Source organism: Ciconia boyciana, chromosome 2 (genome assembly GCF_034638445.1).
Source record: "Ciconia boyciana chromosome 2, ASM3463844v1, whole genome shotgun sequence".
Classification (NCBI taxonomy): domain Eukaryota; kingdom Metazoa; phylum Chordata; class Aves; order Ciconiiformes; family Ciconiidae; genus Ciconia; species Ciconia boyciana.
The window spans coordinates 30411343-30432170 of NC_132935.1; the positions used below are offsets into that span (position 1 = coordinate 30411343).

The 20828-nt window shown below is 43.5% G+C and overlaps 2 protein-coding genes across 2 annotated transcripts; one reads left to right on the forward strand and one right to left on the reverse strand.

Moving 5' to 3' along the window:
- The first annotated feature begins 173 nt into the window (after window positions 1-173).
- Window positions 174-5063, forward strand: RBIS (ribosomal biogenesis factor). Its single transcript, XM_072852277.1, has 3 exons — window positions 174-342; window positions 3441-3557; window positions 4904-5063. The coding sequence occupies exons 1-3, from the start codon at window positions 223-225 to the stop codon at window positions 4970-4972; spliced, it is 306 nt and encodes a 101-aa protein (XP_072708378.1). The 5' UTR covers window positions 174-222; the 3' UTR covers window positions 4973-5063.
- On the reverse strand, window positions 5021-20462 carry E2F5 (E2F transcription factor 5). The gene is made up of 9 exons (XM_072852276.1): window positions 20218-20462; window positions 13992-14101; window positions 13161-13324; window positions 11892-11933; window positions 10417-10481; window positions 8482-8749; window positions 7589-7789; window positions 7112-7156; window positions 5021-5754 (listed from the first exon to the last, which is right to left on the reverse strand). Exons 1-9 carry the CDS (start codon window positions 20344-20346, stop codon window positions 5645-5647), a joined length of 1134 nt encoding a protein of 377 aa, XP_072708377.1. The 5' UTR covers window positions 20347-20462; the 3' UTR covers window positions 5021-5644.
- Between the last annotated feature and the right edge of the window lie 366 nt (window positions 20463-20828).

Consider the following 20828-nt stretch of genomic DNA (forward strand, 5'->3'; position numbering starts at 1 on the left):
TGGGGCTGGGGCTGGGGCTGGGGCTGGGACGGGGACGGGGACGGGGACGGGGACGCCGTCGCCGCTCCCGCTCCCCGCCGCGGGGACGCGGCAGAGGCACGCGGGGGGGCGCAGCGCCCCCTGCCGGCCCCGCCGCCCAACGGCAGCGCTGGGGGCGATTGGAGGCTTCCCCGGCGCGCGGGTGTGACGTCACCGGCCGGCCGTCGGCGCGGGGCCGCCGCCATGGGGAAGAGCCGGTCGCGGGCGGCGAAGGCGGCGAGCGTCTTCCGCATCGCCCGCAGCGGCGCCGTCAAGGCCAGGGCCAAGGGCAAGGCGCGGCCCGTCACCTCCGGGCTGAAGCAGGTGAGCGGGGCGGGGGGCCGCCGGGCGGGAGGAGCCTTGCCCGGGGAGCGGCGTGGTCGCTTCCCAGCGGAGGGCCTCAGTCCTGCCGCGTCGCTCGTAGGCCCCACGCGGGGCTTCGGCCGGGCGGGCGCGGCCGCTTCCGCGGGGTTGGCTCCGGGCCGGGCTGGTGCGGGCTTATCCTCCTCTGCGGCCTCCTCTGCGGGGCGGAGGAAGTGCTCGTGACCGACTGAATAGAGCTGCTTTATGGACAGCATTCTTCTGGGTAGAGAATTGCCAAGTCCACGATTTCCACCTGAAAATTTGGTTTATGTGTTGATGTCATCGTCTTGAAAAAGAAAAGCACGAAAAGTTAATTTGACTAACCTCCCGCAAGCATCTGCCACATAAGACTTGAAGCTGTTCTGCTTGAGGGGGGTCATTTAGAAAGTGTGTGAGAACATCTCAGTTTGTCCTGGGGAACGTGGTGCTAAAGACATCAGTTGTTTAATGAGCTTACTTTTACTAGGCAATGCTTGTAGCGTCACTGATGGGGTAATTCAGGGTACGGTTTAACAAAATGGCTTGATCCAAACCCCCAGGCACAGGTACTGCAAGGGGAAGTCCTGCTCCTTTCCATCGTGTTCCTGACCCCAGCTGCCCTTACCAGGCTCCGGGCTCTGTTCCCACAGCTCACCTTGATGCTGGCTCGGGAACTCATCGCATACTTTGCTAAATCAGCAGCAAAAGCAATTAAAAATGCATTTTGCATTTTTCTCTGCTGGGTTGATGAGTTGAACAAACTTAATTATGAGTGAGTGCAAAGAGAAACATTTTTTTGCGGGAAGAACCAGAAAAGATGGAGCCTTCTCTGATCCAGCAGCTGTTTGTCTCAGCTGTCAAGTTAAACCGTGTCAGTGAGATGCAGTGAACAGATTTAAGTGCACACACTGCCATATGGTTTACTCTTAATTCCTCTTTTTCTGACACCTTAGATGGGCTGGGATGCTCTGCAGACCCTTCTGTGAGCAGATTTAACATACTAAAGCGATGGAAAAGTAAACAAGCAAAAGTAATGTTCTGCCATTTTCATGTCCGGAGAGCACCGCAGCCCAGAGGAGGGAGGGAGTGGGTCATGTGGCTGGGAGCAACGCAGGGGAAGAGGGATGGGGGTGATCTAAGCAAGAGTTTTCCTCTTGGTAGCAGAAAGTCATCGTACAGTATCTTCTTCTCAAACCCTGCCTCCAGCCTGAGCTGTGTGATCTGCTGAGAGTTCAGCTGGTCCCTCTAGAAGGGCATCTGATAATAAAAGCAGAAAGTTAGTGGCTTATTATTCCCATTAGATTTAGTTGCAGTCAGCTGGTCAAACAGTTAAATAGCAGCTCTAAAAAAATGCCCTTTCAGATTTCCTCCTGGAAGCTAAAGCCACTTGACAAGTTAATCTGGTAGACAGACAGGAACGTAACAAACTTTGGAAATAAACAGGAAGCCCCAAAACAATTTCATATTGCTGGCGTCACAACTCCACTTAGTCTAGTGGGTTCTGTATAATAAAGGGAGAAACAGGTTTAAAAACATATTCATGTAAAGTCAGTAGCTTATTAGGAGTAAAATTTTATTCTGTGTGTTTGAAGCTGTATTCTTTCATTCATTAAGCCTTTGGGGATTTAGTTATCATTAAGCAGTATAGGAAAATGCTCAGAAAAAATTGTTAAAATAGGTTTATTCTTTAATAGATAGAAGCCCTTTATAACTACTGAAACAACTTTTGATATAGATACACATGCTAGCTACAGGGCCTCTTTCTATGGAGGAGCCCTGCCAGAGTAGCTGAGGATATCACGTATTAAAACTGACTGGATCCTTTCAGCACCCCTGTGAAGCTGGAAAATGGTAACAAGCCCCATTGGGAAACCTAAGCTCTTTGTAAATTGCATTACCCACAGTCCCATCCACTCTGATTTGAGCTAGGAGCTGAGTCCTTATTTCTTGAGTCACTGTCCAGGTTATTATGAATTAAACTGCTAATCTGAATAGGCTTGTTTTATCAGCCTCTTGCCACTGCTTTCTTACTACTGGTTCTCTTGGTCACTTAGAATAAGTGGAATTATTGTTAATGTACACATGCTCTGAAATTATGGAAGCTTTGAAAGCAAAATGAATACGTGTAACAGTTCACAGTTTGCTTCTGCCTATGTAAATTGCTGAGAAGTGAATTACAGCGGTAGCCTTTGGAACAGCAGTAGGTGTCCTGAAATTTGGGGTTGCCTGAAGAAGTATGAGCATGCTTCTGGAACATTTGCAATGTAATAGGCCGTTACCTGGCTACAGTCCTGTTCCAAACTTGGTGCTTCAGAAGCAACAGGTGCTAGGACTGAGATCAGCTGAATTTTAATTTGCTGCAGTGGTGAAAGAGTTGATGGCCCCATGCATCTGCCCTGCTCCTCTATGACAGATTATTGTCCCCAGAGCACATCACATGTCCGTATCTTAGCTCTTCCCCTTTGAAAGCAAGCATCTTTGCTGAAATAACTTACAAAGGCAGACTTGGGCTAGTAAGTGAGGCTGAGGTGTCCAGGGACCAGATACACGTCCTGGTCTCCTATAGCTGCAGAAGTTTCTTTAAATACCATAGCAAAATCTGATAGACGTCGTTGGCCAGACCTATAGCATGAACAAGTAGGAATGCAAGGTGTGATGCTCAAAGGCAAACTACTGGAAGAAATTAAAAATGGTAAGATAATTTACAAATGAAGGAAGGAGCCCTTCCTGGAATTCCACTCCAGCTAAGAGGAGCTGAGGGCAGCACAGCAGGGCCTGTCCACAGCCTGGCTTTTGTTTTTTCTGTTCTGTTTCTGGATCACTATGGGCTCCCCTTCCAATAGAACAAGTTTAACTGCTTTCATAATTTTCAAGTTATTAGAACATTACTAGTACATGACTAGATTATATAATTAAGTAACAGATAAACTCAAGTTTAAAAACATGCACACTAAAGAGCAATTTTGGAAGATACACATGTAGTACCAGCTGTATAATAGTTGTACAAAAATGGTGCAATTTCACATGCCAATGGAATTTCAGTTAAAAATACCAATGTGTGTATTTTTTTTCCCTCCCAGATAAACATTAGAAATGCTGAGAAAGTTGGCACAATAAATAAAGCATTTGCTGAAGTTCAGAAAGAAGTACAGCAGCTATCAAAAGGCACTGCAGCAGAACCTCAGAAGAGTCATCAGGTAATTTCCCTTTGTAAAAATCTGAGGAAGTAAATGAAAGGAAAATGCATGTTCAAAGCATTATATTCTGGCTCTAAGACTGCAGGCAATTCATGCAGTTGCTTTAAAGCTATAAACCCAGCTTTATTAATTTCAGTTGTGTGGTAGTGTTGAAATCTGGTTAGCATATTCAAGTGCTATATAACTACTAAAGTCAAGAGAGAAGAGGGTGGGCAGCCAAGCTGGAGCATGCTTCCAAAACATAATTTAAAAAATTATGTTTTTAATTGATTTTTTTAAAGTTAATTCCAGCTCCAGCCCCTTGATTTAAGGCTTATGCCTCAACATGAATAGACACAGAAAGTAAGGATGAACCTTGCTGTTACCTACCTGAAGCATCTGATACTGCTTTGAACCAAACAGCTCTGCCTCTTTCTGTTCCCAATTCCTAAGCCTTCATATTCCCTCATCAGAAGTACCAACACCTGAAACAGCAATTTCTGTACTAGAGCTCTTGCCTGTAGCACTTAGAATTCAAGACAGTGTTTCACTTGTCTTCGTCTACTCTATTAAACAGGGCTACATGCAGTCTTGAGCAAGAAGTAATTCACAGAATTTAATTGCAGACAAGCTCCTCCGTATAAACTCTTTATGCTGACTCTTCCTGATGTACTGGGCATGGTTTGGGGGAGAGAAAGCAGTGGGCCAGGACAAACTACAGATGAATCCATCCTGGCTGTTGGCAGAAGTAGAGGGAGTTGGGAGAAGTGGACATGACTTGAGTTTTATTTACTGTGCCTGGGGTGATCAGGTTTCTGTATAGCTGGGAGCAACAGAACGAGTGTCTAATACCTTAAGGAGAGGCTGAGGGGAAAAATGCAACATAGGTGACACTGCCACCAGCACAGGACGAGGCCAAGCAAGGGTTTCAAGATGGTTGGTACCAGTGGCCCTATCCCTGCTGGTTTGCTATTGCAGGCAGCCAGGAATTTGGACTATACCACTGCTCATGTGCTGGTAGGGCTTTACATGATGTAATGTTGAATTTGATCACTCAGGCTGTAACAGTATTTTCTCCAAAGCTGCAAAATTATGTTGTCGAGAGCACTTCCTGAACTAAAAGCCCATCTTATTTCCATTTGACCATGTATGTTATGTTACGGGCATGATGCTTTGTCTTTCTCCTGCAGCATAAAGTATTGGCTACTTACCTGTCAAGTTTAGTGAATCCTGTAATCCCCCAAATTAGCCGAAATTAAATATATAAAGACCAACTAATCTTCTAGACAATAGGTATTTATTAGGTTTTTTTCAAGAAGAGTAAGAAGATAGTGCTTTCTACTTTGAACTAACTCATTTTTTTCCAGGTTTCCACACATCTGGAAGAGGAACCAGCAAACGTGGATGCTGCCACAAGCCTATTATCTCAGTTGTAATGGACAATGAAGGGATTACAAGAAATGAAGATCAAAAATACTGATGGCTTTGTTTGTACAATTTTATTAAAAAAATCTTGTTAATATACAAGTATTGGCACACTTTAATACAAACTACAAACAGACCTTTCCTATCATCTAGGAAAGTGGAATGTCAGAAGTCAGTGTGAGAAACTTAAAGTGCTAAAACAGAAGGCACTTCACAAAATTGGTTCACTGAAACAATTTAGCAAAACTCAGGTTGATATCCTTCACTTTTCAGCTTGGCAGTGAAAGCTTCAAAATCGATTGAACGGTTAAAAAATATAGAAAGCTTCTTGGCAGTAAAGCTTCAAAGAAAATGCTGTTAATTGTGAGCAAGAAGCCTAATCATTTTTTTAAAAATGATCAAAAGGCTATAAAGCATTTTCATTTTTCTTACTAAAGAAAACTCCAAATAATTGGATTACACAGAGGACACTCAGGTGAAAAAACGTGCCGGAATTTTTGATAAAAGCCCTTTTTTCTGGTTGTTGAATTTGTTTTGTGAAGTAGTTAAAGGAAGCAAAAGGAAATATACTCCCAGAGTCAGTGAACTAAGTAGTTATACATTCATTATTCAAATACTTAGGTTATGAAGAAGTCTAGAATGTTATAGTTAGAGGTAGATAAGTAGTCTGGTTGACACAATATCTAATAATTTAGTATCTGCACATCAAAGAGATCACAGACTCCTTCATTATCATCCAGGTTAAAGTTGTAGTCATCTCCGGGAGTAGGAGAGAGTCGTAAGAGAGGAAAAACTGTAAAGCAGGAATAGTTTAGTTTAAATTAAAACACTTTTGGAATATCAGCCTTATCTCATAATTCAGTATGTTTGTCATCACCAGTATCAGGGTTAGTCTTAAGAATTAAAATAATCTTGATAATCTGACAAGCATGCTAGGATACATACTGTGAATACCTGTATTGCCTTCAAACTAAGGCAGTAAGTGACGTGTCTACGTTTTTTGCTTAGTATTTTAAGTGAATTTGCTGGAATGGAGTGATAGTAGTGGAATATGGACTTAATTCCTCCTTCTGCAGCAAAGGAGCTCCTGAGCAGCTTATGAAACTTTCATCAGAAAGCCATCATTTATATTTATATTCCTTCATCTTGTTATAGTATTGCATGTATCAGCCTTCAAATATTTATCATTTTAAGTAAGGAAGGTATCATTGTCCTATTTTACAGATGAAAAATGGAGGCTAGCAGTTTCTCTGTGCACTGCATTTCAAGCATGGACTTGAAGCCGTCTTTGGGGAGGGAATGAAAGAAGAGAAGCCTCAGCCCCCATGCTGCACCTCAGGAACAGTAACCTAGTGCAGATGAGCTGGGCATGCTGTACCTGCTCTAAAAGCAGAGACTATTTCCATTTTAGCCATGTATTGGCACATTCACATAATCCCATCTTGCCTCTCGGATCTTATAATTACATGGTTCTTTCTGGGTAAACCCTGAGGCTGTCTGCTTGAAGGGCAGATATTAGCAGAGACTGCTCACAGCAGCATATTTACGGGGCAAAAGGAACAATGCCAGCTGAGTTCACCTTTTTGCCTGGCACCTTAGTGAGATAGAGCAGAAGGGCAGGGAGCATGTGAACTTACTAGCTGTGGTTCAGTTCTGCACTCATATAGCCACTGAGGTACAAGAGCAGAACTGGGTGACATTTATCTGCTCTGTTAGTGTACCACAGCTGGCTATGTATCAGTCTGCATGCAGGCATGTAAATATGTTCTGAAATGTTTACTCAAAGCTGCAGGAAGCCTGAGACAGAACAGAATTAAACCAGATTTTTTTTTTTCTTTCTAAGGCAGCACTCTAGTCATCAGCCTGTTCTTTCTTTGTTCCTGAATTAAGGACTGGTGGGTTACTCATGCATGTAAGTGCTTGCTAGATTAAGGCTTTCATATTTCAATTGTTAAATAAAACTGTTGCAGGGAATGGAAAGGGGAGCAAAGACAAGAATGACAAAGATACAGGAGGCAGTACAGGGGAAGAAGTAGTTCCATACCAACTCTTGGCATCAGATTTAATAGATTCCTACCAAGAGTGCTGTTCACATAAAAACCATGCTGCTACTTGTGATTACTAGAAGAGTAAAGATGCTAAATACTTACCATCAGAAGACATGAGTTCATCAATAATATCCCCACCGATATTTCCTGTGAAAGACAGGAGCATGTGTTTATGGAAGTCAACACATATTCTCTACATTAGAACACTGAATTGCAAAGGACAGTATGGCTCATGCTGCAGTGTAGGAGCTGTGGTGATAGCTTGCCATGTATATGTAAAATATATTAATCTTTGTATCCTTCAGTTTTTCCTGATACATTTCTCCCATTGATCCCTTATAACCCTAGAGCCATGTGCAATATGAACCTTATTTGGTGGCAGAGAAAGGTATTTTGCTCAAAATGAGTTTGCTACTCGGAGCTGTCTCAGCGGCTTCATTAGGAGATGAACAAAGACCTCTCATTTCCTCTGTGGGAAAAGTGCTCATCTTCCCTCTGTGTAACTCATCGGTAGCTTGGTCACAAAGAAGGGCTCAGGAAAGTAATAAAAACATTTAAGCAGTAACTGCTTCTTCCTACCTGCGGGCTCCTCCATCTTCGCTATGTCGAATGAGTTGGGCTTGAGAATACAGTTAACATCCAGGGGCAGCAAGCCCTGGTAGTCATTTGAGCTAGCTGTAGCTTGGGCGACATCTCCTGAAAGGCTGGGGTACAACACCGACTCTGGAAGGCTGGAGTAAGGAGCTGCTGGGGTTGTACTGTTCTGCTGCACACTGCCGTCTACAAAGGCAGAGAGGCATGTTATGAAGTCTGTTGTGGTAAAAGGGAACACAGAACACCTGCACCTGGCTTTGTCTTTTGAGGAGAACATGGACAATGTCTGGGATGAGGTGAGAGGAGTCTCCCCCTTCCAAAGTCACAGGCACAATTTAATCGGGACCCCTCAGAAATGCAGTCTGTAACACTGACAGCATTTTTCTTAAGTCTTTTCATATTACCCTACTATTATTATGAAAAAAATACCTGATATTCAGGCAGTCTCTCACTGTGGCTATGTGGAAGAAGGTAAGTGACCTTGTGGCACAAAACCTGGAACTGGTGCCTGTATTATCTGCCTCATTAAAAGGTACATGTTCAAATGAAATACTCCATCACAGGTTGGCAATTTTGTTCCATACTGCATTCTTGGAGAAACACCTCAGAATAATTAACAGGATCACATCCAAAATCTGTTTGGTATAAGATGATAAGCTACAAGGGGAGAATCTGTTTCACCAGACAGAAGAGGAAGAGGCTTCTCTGTAACCTGAGAGCTGTTAGTAAGCCCTTGGGGTAGTTTCTTAACAGACAGCTGCTACGCTATGCAAATTCTTCGTCTTTCCTTTATCTACCACTTTTTCTAATAGTTTCTTCCTTCCCTCCAGTGCCCCTCCTCCCCCACCCATCTGAGGTAGGAAAAACTCCGGACCCACCTGATGGCGTGTCCGCAACTGATGTTTGCGGTAATTCTTGTCCTTGGTTAAGATCTTGTTGTTCTGGTGGATTTTGAGGAGCTGTAGCAGGTTTAAGGGGAGTTGCTGGAGCTGCAGGTTGAGATGGGGGCTGTGCAAGGTCATCGGGCGGAGGAACTGGAAACACCATGGGCTTGGAGGAGCTTGATTCTTTATTTATAAGCAGCACGTGAATAGGTCCTGAACTACTTTTAAGATTGATCTGGTATTTCTTCTGTCCATTCTGTCCCTGTAGAGGTGGTGTATTAAGAAAGTTACCATTCCTTGAGAACTTGGAACTTTACAAAATGTAACAGTAACTGCATAGAGTTATTTCCCACAGAAAGTAATGAAGATGTTTGAACAGAATTCTCAAACTGATGCAGAAGATAAATACAGTGCTCTTCTAGTTAGATCACTAGGAAGAGCTGAGAATTGGCACAAACCTATCAAATCATACTCAGGAAAAAAGAAATTTAAAACTAATACATGTGATCTAATTAAAAAAAACCAAACAACAAACAGATTACAAACCTGTAATGTATTTACCTGACCAGAACACAGATACAGAAGACACAAATATACAATTTTTCAAAGTGCTTAACTAAATCTCGAATTCAAGTTACAAGAGACTTACAGCAGGGCTACATCTTATCAATAACAGCAATGATAAGTAATGATTTCTGTACATTTAAATCTCTTCCTTTTAAATGGAGCTTCAGAATGATCCTGGTTGGGACCAAGCATCCTAAAACAGCTGAATATCTCACCCAGACTGAGTGAACACAGGATCATGAGTCTGTAGAAACAATTTCTTAGCTGATTTGCCAGGTGTTCTTTTGGCAAGCTATTTAAGCAATAGAGTTAGGACTAGCTTCCTCTAGCACAGTCTCAATAAGACCACTGACTGCGGAGTGGCTAATTCAGCAAACAGGTTTTCAGCAAGTATGTTCTAGAAAAAATGAGGATGAGAGAAGTGGGAAAGGAGCCTCAGGGGAGGGGAACCAAAACAAAACCATCCAATTTGAAGTTGGTGATGAAGACTAAGAGCAGCTGTTTTAGTCCTTGACAAAAAGCCAAAAACCCCCCAACATCACAGCTGCTAACTTTGGTCCCACAGAGAACCTTACCATTGCCTGAACTGTTTTCAGCAGAGACGGACAAAGATAGTATCACTGGGATCGGCTTCATGGTTCTAGCTTTGGATGCTCTTATGATATTAGAGTGTGCTTAGCCTCACTAAAAATAGCTTGTGAAACTTCTCAGGTGAATTTCACCCTTCTACAAGCATAGTGGCTATCATGCTTCATACAATGCTCTCTCCCAACTATGTAAACCCTATTTAAAACAGAGCACTGCAACAACAAAAAAAATTAAAGATGGACAGAGGTAAGTAATTTGGCCTCCTACTTTAATCCTGCCTGTTTAAGCCTTCTGGCTAAAGCAAGACAGCGGTCTGTGTTTCTCTACGCAGTCTAGTACCATGTTACTAAACATAAATCTAAACTAATCCTACAACTAAATCTAAAAGGCTTTTTCACAAGAGATCTGATTTAGCAATGCAATAGAGAGAAATCTGACACATAAAAGTCACTGCTAACAAGTTCTCAAGGGAATTTATGACAACTATGCTTAATTTGGAAAGTTGCAACATTTAAAAGCGAGAGAAGAAAAGAGGGTAAAGAAACCCACTAGAGTATCTTGTTTTTAATAGAAGACAAAGTTACTATTAGTCTATCCAGGTATCCAAATACACTTTTTTCCACCCGTCCCCTCCATTCTCAACTGACAGCAACTCAATTTTTAATTTTTTTTTCCCCTCTCACACGTAACTAGAGAGAAATCCTCCACTCTAATGTAGCTCTTCATTTCCACTGTCCTTCTAGAACACTTAGGTAAACAAGAAACAGTACATACCATTTCGGGTATGGGTACTTCTAACTGTGTACCACAAGGTGCTTGAATTGCTAGAAGTGTGTCTCCTGGTTAAATAGCAATTTTTAAGAAAGTGTTAAGTGTGCATATTTTTCTTAAGTCTTCCATGGTATCCACTCAAATGAGATATGGTAATTCTCTACGGCCACTTAAAATACTGCATAATTCTAGCATAAACAAACTTGTGGTGGGACTTGCATAGTTTCTGTAAGATCCAAGTATATTGCATAATATAAATCACAGAATTCCAATACTTAGACCATAGTTGCAAGAACCTTTTCTCGTAGCAATGCAATATTTAGCACTTCCTTTACCTGTTTGTTACTGTCCCCAGATCTCCTAGTTGTATACATAACATGAGGTGAAAGTATTTAACTAGTTCTTTTTCCACTAAAACAGCTCTCTGGTCCAGCTCACTTTATGGCTATGAAAAGTGGAGGTAGCACAGAGAGATTTAGCAGGAGAAGGAAGAAAAGGTCTTCATGATCGTCTTCAGTGCCAGCACTTCCCAGCGTCTAAGCTCACAGCTTCTGCAGGACATGTAACTGACTATCAAACTCACCTGTGGCTTATTACGTGCACTAAAATGTTTTGGTTAAAGTCAGGAGATCACAATTACATCAACAGCACTGGCACAACCTGCCTTACACTGCAGGTCACTCACCTACCTGCACATCATTTCCCCTTTGTCCATAACTTGGAATAATGCTTACATGAAGTACTACGTGACTGGCGTACTAGGTGCCTCCACATTTTGTAATGACTAACTCTTTTTAGTAACAGCTCATTTCTGCAGTAGTTGTCTAATCTTGCACTTTTATTCAAAAACAAACACAGCCTTCCTTGTGGCAAAGAAGAGGTGCTTTTGAGCCTAGCCAGAGGCTGAACGACAGTCTTCCCTTGGGTGCCCCAGGATCAGGAAAGGATGTCAAGGGAAGTAACTTCTGCCAGCAATTCTTGGCAATTTCTTCGAACCTCCTGTACAGAAGGAATCCTTTTGATTTAGTACCAATGCCCCATCTTTGAACTTCAGCTGGCCCCATTCATATAGCATTATCAGGAGCTCCCTCTGGCTGCAGCTGCCTCCAGAAAATTTTAGGAAATTTGGACCTGCCAGGTCTTTCTGGTGGGTTGGACCAACATGCCCTGTCCCTGGTTCCATTAACAGCCTGAGGCAAGCTGCTGCAAAGTACGGATACACAGAGACACATCCAAACACAGTACTCTGAAAACAGCTGAGCTTCCATTCCATACGATCTGTGACTACAACTAGAAAATGCCAGGAACTTGCAAGTCATGAACATTATGGGAGATATGTACTTACTACTGATCACTATTGAATACTTCTAAATTCAAAAATACTTACAGGGAAAAAGCAGGTTAGTTAGCAAGTTAGTTTTCAAGAGGAAGATCAGGAAATCCCTCACTTTAAGAAATACAGCCTAGCAGCAACTTACCATTGAAGCAGTTGCAGATATCTTCATGGGTGACATATGAAAATGTAATTTATGTCAAGGAACATTTTTCTTAAAGCAACATGAAACTGGTATTTGCTGCCTTTTCAAATAAGTTTGTCCAAATTGAGCCTAAACTATAAACTTATTGCTGTTACTCAGAGGTGTAATCAAGGCATTATTTCTGGCTTTCAGAATGGCTAGTTAAAAATAGCAGAATTCTGTCTTTTAAAGAAAAAGAAAAAATCTATATCTATGAAGAAAATACAAAAAGAAAAAAGTTGCGTAGCTTGAATGAGAAGAGATTCTCCTAAAAAAGAACATGTAAAATCTTGTTTTGAAGAATACCATTTACCTAACTCGACACTACAGAATTCAAGTTTGTATCAGAATTTCCCAGAATCACACAAAAATACTGCCAGAGGGGACTTGAGAGTTCATCTGCCATCCCATTCCCCTGCCTCAAGGTAGGATCAACTCTTAAGACATTCCAGACAGATGTTTGCCTCCCTTCTTCTGGAAAACCTCCAGTGATGGATATTCCACCACCTCCCTGGGGGGTCAATTCCAGCGCTAGCTCTCCCAAAGGAAAGTTTCACCTAATGTCTAACTTCAGTCTCCTTTCTACAAAATCCATTTTACAGGAACAGTTTCTGTAGAGCAACTGCACGCAATTTTTAAATACTTATCACTGGTACTATAGACAAGGAGGGCACTTTCTGCTCCAAATCTCAGGTGTCTATTTTGCTCAATATCTTGCAAGACAGCTAAACACATGGTTACAAGCAATGTAGCTGGAACTCTCTGCTTGTGGGGTATTTACACACGGGATATTTTTCCAGTTCCAAACCCAACAAGCTTCAGGACTTTGTCAACTCAATTTATCTTTGGGTGATAGCTTAATCTTTTCAAGAGAAAGAAGCAACACAAAAAAAGATTCATGTAAAGCACTACTAAGAAAGTATAAATTCAAGCGCTGGAAAGCAATACAATTCATGTAAAATAAGACACCAGGATTATACCATGGACTTAAAAATTACTGCCATATGTATATATGTGCTAGATTATTTTCAGGTTACCAATCATACAGTCACAGAGGTTAAAAAGTCATGTAAATAAGATTTATATTTTCTTTCTTTTTGAACCAAAACAAAATATTTGCCCTTCCTTGTTTCTGGATAAAATGGACTACATTATGCTTTACCCATTACCTACACTTTAACTGTTGCTTTAATTCTAGTTCCAAGATGCACACAATTCATTTAAAAGGATATTGGTGGTTTGTAGAATCATCCATGACATTCTTGATACTTTGCTGAAGCCACAGTTTCTGCTGATCCAGTTCTTTTTCTTTTAGCTCTAGATCTTCAATTTCAGCTTCCAGATACCTCAGCCTGTCTATGACTTCTTTTGTATTGCAGCCAGCACCTACTCCTCTTAAAAAGGCATAAGGGTTCATGAAACCACAAGAAGTAAAAATCTGAAGCAAACATGCAACGATAATTTCTTAAGACTACTTTCGACATTTTGAAAATCTACTAATATTCAATATGAAGGAAATGAGTGTTTACCCTCCCAGCAGTGTTTTAACAGAAAAATGAAAATTCTTAACTTCAAATCAAATTTAACATTCCCCTTTACCTATTTTCTTTTGGAATGTAGCTTTTTCTGCATTGGTGCTGGTTTGCAGGCCCCTTCTCGTCCCCTCTAACTCTTAGCTTGAGCTTTCACCTTCAGTGACCCAAGAGAAAATAGGTGTGGACTACAGGCTGGTAGGTAGGTGGAGACACTGTGTCCCAATATCCTTCCCAGATTCATCTAGAGTAAATTTTTCAACTACAAGTGCTAGTTATAAAGTAGCAGTACAAGTTTTCTGAATTTCTCTCCTGTGTGCTTTAAACTTGATTTTATGTATCAAAGACACAAGTTAAAGGGAAAACAGATAAAGTTCGTTTGCAACTTTACTGTGATTCTAAAATGTCATATTGCTCATTGATGAGCGTAACATTAATTTTACGGTGTCATATCTGGTCAGGTGAAGTGGAAAGAGACAATTTTGTTGCTCTTGAGCATGTCAAAATTTGCAGAATTGACATGGCTTACTTCCACTGAATGCTGTTTTTTGACTTCTTCTCAATGAGATCAATCCCCTCCAAAACGTTAGTGATATCATAGATCCTTCTCTTCTGCCTCACAGCGAGGGTATCAGCAGCCTGTTGAGAGAAGAACAACAAGTATCAGCAACTTGCATGCTAAGGGCAAAAGACAGTTAAGCCGTTCCCTTGGAAAAATGCCAAATAATGTCATTCTGAAGGGAGAAGGTTCAGCTCTTCAAGAGCCAGATGCTCAATCATGAATTCAAAAGTTCGGCACCTGCATGTAGTGCTACAAAGCATGCTGAGAGGAGTCACCTCTTTGAAGGCCAGCAGGCTTGCCCTCGTCAGAGACGAGAGTTCACGTGTGTTGCAAAGACCGTGTTCGGCATTTGGAGCACGTGCAATTCAACTGCATGAAGGAGCTTGCAACGCTCTTTTTGGAAGGTAGGAAAAAGTAGGGAAGGCAGAGAGCAAGACTCTGCAGTGGAACAAGCCTCTGAAGCCAATGACGTATTAAGTTTATCATCCCTGTCACTGACATTCAAGGTATTGCAGTCTTTGTTTGGATTAAACTGTGCCGGGATACGAAATGACAGGGCTGTAATTTCACAAAGTGGCTGAAGGAGAGCTGCGATACTTCAAGCCAGCATCGCCTCAACGTTGCACTGCACGAATCCACCTCACAGCGTACCTGGGCTCACTCAATCTGTCACGCTGAGTACCAAGAGCCATTTCACAGCCACCAGGACCCTCGCCGCTGTCACACCATCACTTTTACGTTACAGCTAGCTAGGCCGTGTGTCTGCGTGCTGTCACGGCTCGTCACTCAAAGCAAAGCAGAGTGTCTGGCAGAGGAAACTCTGCTTCATGCCGTAATTCTCTTCCTGGTGACTTTTATGTACCTGATGCAAAGACTTAAGATAAAATAAGCAAACTTGAGCTAGTCAAGCCTTCCACACCCTCATCTCTTCGATGCTGTAAAGCGGCTCAAGTTCAAAGAATATTAGCCAAAAGGAGAGAAAGCAAAGAGGAGCCTGACTCTGTAACTACTCAGGACACTCAGGTACAACGATTACAAGGGATTATATGTATTACAGATTAAAAGGAAAAAAGAAGAAAAATAAAGAGAAAGATAGCTGGCAAAGACTTCTGCATCCCAAATTTGAACTAATGCATAAAGCCAACTAATTTCCACTATGATTTATTTCAGTTTGTCCAACGATCTACTAAATTAATGCTTTTAGTAAAGTAGCTGATATGACAAGTACAACCTGAGACAACCACAAATGGGAAGGAAAACCAAATCCACTTTATAGCAAAGTCCATATAACTCCTTTTACAGTATTTTCTGAACCATAAACAAACTGACCAATCTTCCAAAGAAATGACACTTTTGTATTAGAAAGTTAATTACTAGGACTTAGTAGTCCAATTCATACTGGTGAATGTTTTGCTAGTGAAGTAAAATTAAAGGAAAAAATGAAAGAAGAACAGAGATTTAAAAAAATACTCTTATAGCCATGAAGTATAAACACTGTTCTTTCTCCTTGACAGTGATGTACCTACTAAACAGTGCTTCTACTGATGCTGTTATCAACATTTAACATTTGTATGGTCTTCTGCAGCAGTCTGTTAAAATCTTTTCCTATCTAACAAAACAAAATACATACAAATACATATAGAGCGCACACTTTAGTTCTCTCCAAGCAAACCGTCTCTTTGATCACTTGTATCAGCAGGTATGCACCTGCTATCTTAACCTGGTATTTCTGCTGCACGCATCCACACTGCTTAAAACGATTGCAAGAGAAGCCTTCAAAATCTAGGAAGTGACAAAATTGATGCCACCCACGCAATGTTTAATCAAACCCTGTATATCTCGCAGTCTTCAGAGGCACAATTTCTACAAGCTTTCTACATTATTCAGTGCAAGGAATGGACAGCACACACTTAATCAGCTGTTATTCCGATCAATTACTTTCTGCTTTTTTCCCCGTTGCTCAGCACATGGACCTAGGACTTAGTCTACTGTTCATGGTTTGAATGATGAAGAAACTGCTCTGGAGACAGATTTCATTACCTCATGAGATTTTTCCAAAATGCTTGTCTGTACAATATATAATTTTACTTTACTAATCTTAATGTATTTTCAAACCAAAGTTTAAGACTAAAACAAAAAATCAGTAATTTTGAGTGCCCAACTTCAGATGTTTCAAAGTTGGAGTGGTCTCAGTGCTCTAAATTCTACTGCATTTCATATGCCCAAAGCAGAGCTCCCATTAACACCAGCAGTGGAGATTCACTACTGCTGCCAAACAGGCTCCAGAACCCCAGGTTAGGGACTGAGAAAATGAAGGACACAGTTACATACGTATTTGGCTTGACTAGCACTGTATACAATTCAATCACAGCTACAACAGCCAACTACTTACAACAAGAATTCCAACAATGAAATCAAACTGAGGCCAGTCCGGAAAGTTTAATTCAGACATTCACTAACTTTCTGGTGCTGATCTTACAACCTAATTATCTTCTCTAAATTTTATGGGGCGTTTCACAGGTATTTTAAAAAACAATTGAAAAGTTCCTCCCCAACACTCTAGCAGTTACCAATGTAACACCTTCTGGCAGGCACATGGCTCAGAAATTAAGTTCAGGCATTCAGTTCCTCCACACAAACCATGCACTAATGACTTCAATAATTAAAAGAGCCTCCCGAGACTTTTAAACAAATCTCTTGTTGTCAGAAATGCTTTTAAAACTCATCATTTCTCAGCCTATGTCAAACAGTTGAAGCAAATCCAGGCGGCACAAGAAAGTGGCATCTACCACAATGGCCCTGTTAAGATGGCTGGACGCAGCTTCCACATTCCCTGCTCTGAATGATTTGCATTTTGGAGTTCCTTCATAAAATCTTTTCAATTTAAAGCTGCTGCACTCTAGTCATTCCTTCTAATATCTCCTCATACTTTGAATACGTATGTATCCAAGACAAGCACTATATGAGTGTCTCATAGACAGCTTCTGGAAAAACATCTAAGCACAGTGCTTCGGTTCTGTGTGCATTCAGATTGTGCAACTTCTGGAATACAGAAAACATGCTGTTCAGCACAGTTTCAGTTGCAGGCATGCACACACACACAAACCCTGCCCAGAAATAAAAGAAAAAAACAACAGATAAAGGATAATCGAGAGTTTGGGTGCACTCTCACACAATTTCTTCTTTGCTCCCTGGGAGCTGACAACAGGCAGCAGGACTCATCAGCCGCACATTTGCTGCAGTAGCACTGAAGAGCAGAGGAATTCGCTAGACCACCATGGCAGAGTCATTACTAAGAAGCTTAAGAAAGCAGAAGGGCCAGCAATGCCTGCTTGCTCTCCATGTGTCAAAGGAAAGAGGTCCTGCATCTTTCAGCCTGTCCCCGTAGCAGATGACAAGATCGTCTCCCAGTCAGATCGTCTGACTGTCAACAGTTTGGTGAGAGTTTTAAACTGAACAGCATGCTTGGCAACCTGTACATAAAAGTACTAAATATCACTGCACACATAAAGGTTAAGGGAATATAAAATTTAATAGATACACTTTTTCTTCTTCTGTGGAATAGGACAAGTGTTAAGGCAGTTTTTATTTGCTCCTGATCAACAAATTTCTAAAGGTAGTAGCAAACAAGTAGATTTTAGAGTACCTGATATTTTGCACTGATGATCAGAAACACTACTTAACCTGCTATACTACTTAAGTATAGCAGGGACGGCATTCTGCTATAAACCAAGCCCATTTAAGAAATCAAGGTAAAAGCAATTGTATGCTACAGAAGAAAAAGAATACACAATGTTTTGGGAGTCATTTCAGGTGGCTTATCCCTTATTCACTCATCTTGCTCTTTTTCTCTCTTCCCTGCAATTCATGGGTTGCTGCATACAGGAACTTTGTTTTCTTTCCCTTTCATCTCATCCCTTAATGTTTTAAGCTTACTTGCATAACTAGATTTGTTTATACAAGGTTATTCAGGGACAGTTATCCAATTATTGGAGAATAGCTGTTTGATTTTAAAGTAAGCACTGTAGAATTCAAATTCCAAGTGAAGAAAATCCTCACTTCCACTCCCACGAGTTGACAGATGTTAGCAGAGAAGCATCCAGCGCTAAAACATTTCCAAAAACAGTTCAGCATCCAGAACCTGCAGGACTCCCTGCTCCTAAAGCGAAGAACAGTGCCCACACACAGGATGATGTATCACTACTGCTTCATGATGGGTCAGCACACATGTCCCAAAGTATCCTCTTACAGACCGCTTAACTATAATTAGAGACGTATCAAAAAATCACCAGGAAATGTCCTATAGAACAGCTTTTCACTCTCAACTGCTAAATCACAAAGCCAGAAGTACACTTAATGTTTCCAAATTGTATTTTCTTCAGAGTGCACTGCTGGTTTTGCTACAGAAATACTACTCAGCAGCACGACGTCAGACGGTCAATACCTGCCAGTAGGGAGACATCTGAAGATGTTCACTGCATGAATCATTTCTTGGAACGCTCTGTTCCGTTTCAAGACCATCCTGGTTCTTCAGTTCCCTGAACACACTGAGATAACGCGCATGCTGGTTTCCTTTTTTCCTTAGATACATGGCTTATTTATGAGAAATACCGGTTACAGAAACGTATGTCCTGACTCATTGTTTATGAAAGTACCAACGATTTACTCACTCCAGTTAGTATTTACTTCCAACAAATGGTATCCTGTAATTCAGAAACCAATCTCCAATAAAGGTCTTGAGCAGAAATGTCTCTGACTTGTTGCAATGCCCACTTACTTTTCCCTGGCTATCAACCCTTCCATTCCCTCTGGGTGAATGGATACCTTCCTCACAAAAGGGCATGAGAAACGTCATCCCATCCCTCTACACAGCCCAACTTTATTGTTCAAATCCATCCTCTTTGGCTCTTTAAGCTAAGCTTTTTCGCCCGTTGTCTTACAAATTGAGTATGTTTTGCTTCTCAAACTGACCTGGAACACCTGGCAGCACATGACAGGTAAGAAAGTAAGCTGCACAACAATCCCTGAGATGTGGACAGCTTAATTCTGTTTTACTAAGGAAAGAGGCAGTTAAATACTAGGAAGTTAATCAACTTGTCCAGACCACAGCATAACTAAAGGAGGAATATAAAACCTATTGGTGTCCCTCCCAGCTCACCCTGAAGTTTCACTATCCACAGTAACATCACTGAAGTACTTGCTCTCTGAACAGAGGTGCACAAAAAAGCCCTGAGAACACCATTCACCTCCTGGAGCCCATTAAGAATAACCAACAAATAAGGTCCGTTTTCCAGAAAGGACTTCAAGTAACCAAAGCACCAAGCCAGCCTCTTACTGCACTTTGCTTAACTCCTCAGCAGTTCGCTGAGGACCTTCCGAGGACCTTAACCAAGCTAGGCAAAATACACTTTTCCCTCAACGCACTGCACACCCTGACAGCCGAGCAGAGCCCCGGCCCCTTGGCCAGCATGGCAGCACGCTCCAGGGAACCGGCGGGCGGGACACAGTGCCAAGGGTCCCTCCTGAGACACGGCGACCTCCCGGCACGAGGACCTGGCCCAGGGTGGGCTCGTCCCAGGGCTGCACCGGCGAAGGCCTCCCGCTGCCGCGGTCCAACGCCTTCACGGCTCAGAGGCGGCAGGCTCTAAAAGTGGGTGAAGAAGATTTACCACCAACCCCGCCAATTAAGCATCTTTTATGTATATAAAAAAAAGTACTAAAAAGGCGATGGTCTGGTTTTCAACATTGCTTTCTCTTGCTAAAAGGACACCGAGGGGGGCGAGTGAGAAACAGTTTTAAGTAACGGCCCGTACACTGAGTCAGTGCACAGAGCAAGGCAGGAGAGTAAAAAATACATAGGAAAAAAAAAACCAGTGAGCTTCACTTCACGCATGGTAACCGTTTTAACCTCTCAAAAAAGAGCCGTAACGCGTATTTCAGCCGGCCGCGGCGGCTGTCAGCCATCCCCGGGCAGCCGCAGCCCTGCAGCGGCCGGGGCACCCCCGCCGCCCGGGAAGGGAGGGAGGGAGGGAGGGAGGGAGCGGGCGGCCCGGCCCGGCCCCCGCGCTGCACCGCCCTCCCGGCGGCGCGGCGGGGCTGTGCGCGCCGGCGAGGCCCGGCGGTGCCGCGGGCGCCGTCCCCCCGCCGCGGGCAGCCGCCGCCATGGCGCCGCCGCCCCGCCCCGCCCTCGCACCGCTTTGAGGTCCAGCACGCCGTCCTTGGCCTCCTGCAGCAGCGACACGAACTTGGTGGTCAGCAGCCCCAGGCTCTTCTCGTGGCGGCTGCTGCCGCCGCCGCCCGCTGCCTCGGCCGCCGCGGCCATGCCGCCAGCGGGGCCGCCCCGCCGCGCCACGTGTCGCGACCGCTGCAACGGCCCGAGCCCGGAACGGAGCCCCGGCCCGAGGGCTGCGGCGGGAGGGGCGGCGCCGCAGGAAGTGACGCCGCCGCCGTTGCCTGGACACCGGCATGTTTCGGCCGCGGGGGGCGAGGGGCTGCCCGTGGGTAACGGGCCGTGCCCGCCCCTCGGGGCCGCGGCCGCGGGACAGGTGGCGGGGCCGGCCCAGGGGCCCGTGCGCCCCCGGGGAGGCCGGCGGGGCGGCGCTCCTCTGCCCCGCGGCCGCAGCCGGGAGCAGGACGGGCAGCCCCGCGGCCGCAGCCGGGATGCGGGAGAAGAATTACACTTGGCTGGCGCGGGCCGGGCCGGGCTTTCGCTCGGGCTTCCCCGGGGCGGGCGGCGCAGGCCAGGCGCCCGCCTCAGGAGGGGAGGACCGGGGCGTCGGCGACCGGCCCGAGTGCCTGATGCGG